The following is a 4,146-nucleotide window of genomic DNA, read 5'->3' on the forward strand; positions in this document are numbered from 1 at the left end:
TACGAATTAGACAAGGGTAATTTCCTCCTAAATAGTACATAATTATGTGCCTTGGTTAACGTGCTGAAAATAATACACCTTAGATATTGGAATAGAGGGAGTATATGTTTTCACCACACGACTGAGAAGGCCACTTATTTTTCCAACTCATAAATTGAATTAGTCACTGAATTTTTTAACAACAACAAAGAGGATACTTCTTGCCAAATGCCAAGCAAACTAACAGGGAAAAGCTCAACTAAAGCCTTTGATCTGAACAAGCTATTGCTAATTTGCCACTACAATCTCTACTATTAAAGGAGGATCAAACGTCGTGATGATTGGACCTAGTTCCACCTCCCCTTCTATCGCTGCTATCGATACGTCCTCCCACCGCTTCTTCCATCCCCGCCCGAAAAAAAAAAGAAACCCACGAGGCCACGACCCCACGTCCCACGCCCACGCAACCTCCTCATCTCCGGCACCCATCGCTCCCGATCCCGTCTCTCTCCCCGCCCCGGCGCTCCAGAGAAAAAAAATTCTCTGACTCTCCCCTTCTCGTACGCCCCGCGGTCGCGGTCCAGGGCTCCAGGCAGTAGGATCCAGTCCCATCAACAATCCTCTCCTCCTCCCTCTTATCTGCACAACTCTAGATCGCATCCAACCATAGGCGAGCTTGACGGCGGCACAGAAGGAGAACGTCGGTACCTCGGCGCCGGAGGACGTACTTGGCCTGGAGGTGGTGTGCAGGTGCAGCCGTACGACTCGGCCGTCGGCCATGGCAGATGCGCTGGCCGCCGGGAACCGGGAAAGCCAGTACGCCACCGTCGGGGACGCCGTCAGGGCGGGGTTCTCTGTGCGACAGAAGGCCGGCGCCAAGTGGTGCTGCGAGTGCCAGGCTTCTAGAGGGTGCAGCGGGTATGGCAGCCCGGTGCCGGTTGATCACACGTGCTTCTGCTCCGGCAGACATGCTAGCAGGTTGTGGCCTACTACTTCGTCAGGTTCAGGTACCCTGTCCTTGATTGATCTAAGAGGTAAATGGTTGGTCAACGATGTTTGATTGATCTAATTAATCCTTTTTTTGAAACTGATCTAATGAACCTTGAGATGTCCTAATTTCTGACCAGTCCATTTACTGGTAAGGGAAGACTTCTCTTATTTTAACCTGACGCTTTATCTACAGGTATGTAGACTATATGTTTGATTGATCTAAGAGGTAATTGGTTGGTCAACGATGTTTGATTGATCTAATCAACCTTTTTTTTGAAACTGATCTAATCAACCTTGAGATGTCCTAATTTCTGACCAGTCTATTTACTGGTAAGGGAAGACTTCTCTTCTTTTAAACTGATCTAATCACTCTTTGACTATAGGAAATCGAACAAATTAAGTAGGATGAAGACATAAACACAAACAAGGTAGTAGACGATGAACGGGACAATTCCCTCAAATTCTCCACATTTAGCATGTTCTCTACTTCACATGTTGTTTAAATCAAGCCGTGTCTAAGTAGAGATAAAACTTGTCTACTCTATTCCAAGCTGCATTTCCTTTTATATACAGAATCATTTTTGACATAGGTTTTTGACACTACAGGACCAAAGAAACCAATGGTGAGCACAATTAACCAATGGCGCACATGGACCAATTCAAGGGACTTTTCGGCCTCCTGTTGGCCGAAGAGGGACTTTTCGGCCAACCGTTGGCCAAAAAGTACTTTTCGGCCAACAGTTGGCCAAAGAGTCCCTCTTCAGCCAACAGTTGCTCTACTTTTTAAAAAATTCATATCAAATAGGATTTTTAGTATTTTAGTTTGATTTGATTCTTTTTGCATTAGATTAAAAAATTTATGAAGTTTCTGTAAATACCGAGTTTGACTAGATTTGAAAGTTTGAATTTGAATTTTCTCAAATCACTAGATTGCCTATAATTTGAGCTAGGAGTATTCTTTTTAGACGATTCTTTTTGCTACTGGTTCTTTAAGAATTGTTTATCAGTAGTAATTAATTGGCGAATTTTATAATTATTTAAAATTAGGTTTTTATGAAAACAGTTCTGATTTAGTGTTTTATAGGTTTTATGCTATTTCTTTTAATTTTAATTGATTTAAATTTTTTCTTTAGTATTTTTGACATATTATTTTTGTTTCTGTTTTGTTATCAGTAGCTATTTTATTTGTAATATTTTTTTGTATTTTATTTCTTTTATCCTACTAGAAAATTTGTTTTGAGCTTCATAGGAGTTTATATTTAAAAGTGCCTTGTAAATCCTGTACAACCATTGCCATTTATACATGAAAAAAAAATACTTTCCCGCAATCTTTTTCCCTCCATTTTCTTTGCCACCATTTTCTTTCCCGCCATTCTCTCCCGCCACACTAAGGAGTGCTGCATCGATGGAGGATGACGATGATGCCTTCATGTGGAGTGTGAAACACTGTGTGAGAGAAGTCATAAGTGTGAAACACTCTCCGATGATGATGACGAAGCTGCAAACACTTATGACTTCTCTTAGACAGTGTTTCACACTCCACCACCAGCACCGACGCAGGAGACACAGACCGTGTCAGACGATGTTATCTACGATCGTGGACACCATGAGGCTTGTTTTATAAGTTGAGAAGTGAAGATGGCGAGAAAGAAGATGGCGGGCAAGAAGATGGCGGGAGAGAATGGCGGGAAAGAAAATGGAGGGAGGGAATGGCGGGAAATAAAATGGCGGGAGAAAATGGAGGGAGAGAATGGCGTAAAAACCTAATTTTAAATAATCCTAAAATTCACCAATTAATTACTACTGATAAACAAAGTCACAAAGAACCAGTAGCAAAAAGAATCATCTAAAAAGAATACTCCTAGCTCAAATTATAGGCAATTTAGTGATTTGAGAAAATTCATGAAAATTCAAATTCAAACTTTCAAATCTAGTCAAACTTGATATCTACAGAAGCTTCATAAAATTTCTAATCTAATGCAAAAGGAATCAAATTAAAATACTAAAAATCCTATTTGATATGAATTTTTTTAAAGTAGAGACAGGCTGAAGAGGGACTCTTTGGCCAACGGTTGGCCGAAAAGTCCCTCTTCGGCCAACAGGAGGCCGAAAAGTCCCTTTTCGGCCAACAGGAGGCCGACAAGGTGATACTTTTTATTTTTCTCCATTAGGATGTATAGGTTCCGAATTTGCTATAAAAATCATCATAGTTTAAAAAAATAATCCAATTCAAGCATTTGTAAGTGTTCTATTTTTCTTCTCTTACGAATTCAAGCATCAATGTGCATGGTTCTTTCTTCATCTATTTCATCGCCGTTTGCCACTTCTGAAAGCTCTGTAGTTGCTTTGGTTCTGTTTGTGCTTCTCGTCGTTGTGCCATTCCAGTACATACGCAAGAGGAGGCAGTACAAGTGACTTCCTCGTCCAGGCTCCTCAAGTACAGTAACTCAGGCGGGACACCCAGCTCCAGAGTGGCAGCGACCTGGAGTCCGGCAGAGTCCACAGGCTGCAGACACACCAATTCGCATATGAGGAGCTGGAGGAGCGCACCGGCGGCTTCAGCGACACGTGAGAGCTCGGCGGCCAGCGACGGCTTCGGCACCATGCATGTACAAATGTACATAACAGGCACGCTCGCGCTATTTCCTTGGAGTTTGACATGGATCAACATGCTGACGGCAACGGATTTTGTTTGTGTTCAGGATAACTGCGAGACAGGCGGGTAGTGGTGGTGAAGCGGCTGCACGACAACAGCTGCTGGCACGTGCAGCAGTTCATGAACTAGGCGACGATCCTGAACCTCGCCATCATCTATGGATCCTGTCGCAGCTGCACCACCTGAACCTCGTCATCTTCTACGGCTGCACGTCTAGCCGCAGCCGTGAGCTGCTGCTGGTGTACGAGTAGATACCCTGCAGCACCATGGCCGACCACTTGCACGGCCACCGCGCGGCAGTGCTGCCGCTGCCATGGTCACTCCGCCTCAATGTCATCACAACGCTAGCCTATCTCCATCCTATCGAGCCTCCCATGGTGCACCGTGACGAGAAGACTACCAACATCCTCCTCGATGCCGAATTCCACGTCAAGGTGGCCGACTTTGGCCTCTCCCAGCTCTTCCCGCTTGACGGCGCCACAATCCTTTCCACGGCGCCGCAGGGCATGCCAGGGTACGTG

The 4,146-nt window shown here is 44.3% G+C and overlaps 1 protein-coding gene across 1 annotated transcript; it reads left to right on the top strand.

Annotated features, from left to right (window-relative positions):
• The first annotated feature begins 3,109 nt into the window (after positions 1–3,109).
• On the top strand, positions 3,110–4,140 carry LOC119341170 (LEAF RUST 10 DISEASE-RESISTANCE LOCUS RECEPTOR-LIKE PROTEIN KINASE-like 1.1). The gene is made up of 2 exons (XM_037613043.1): positions 3,110–3,586; positions 3,672–4,140. The coding sequence occupies exons 1-2, from the start codon at positions 3,498–3,500 to the stop codon at positions 3,874–3,876; spliced, it is 294 nt and encodes a 97-aa protein (XP_037468940.1). The 5' UTR covers positions 3,110–3,497; the 3' UTR covers positions 3,877–4,140.
• The last annotated feature ends 6 nt before the right edge of the window (positions 4,141–4,146 follow it).

Source organism: Triticum dicoccoides, chromosome 7B (genome assembly GCF_002162155.2).
Source record: "Triticum dicoccoides isolate Atlit2015 ecotype Zavitan chromosome 7B, WEW_v2.0, whole genome shotgun sequence".
Classification (NCBI taxonomy): domain Eukaryota; kingdom Viridiplantae; phylum Streptophyta; class Magnoliopsida; order Poales; family Poaceae; genus Triticum; species Triticum dicoccoides.

Bases quoted from the DNA above. Each gene is read 5' to 3' on its own strand.
- LOC119341170 (XM_037613043.1), top strand. From the start codon at position 3,498: ATGAGGAGCTGGAGGAGCGCACCGGCGGCTTCAGCGACACGTGAGAGC. The intron at 3,587-3,671 runs GTACATAACAGG...GTTTGTGTTCAG, and splicing joins GGCACCATGCATGTACAAAT to GATAACTGCGAGACAGGCGG.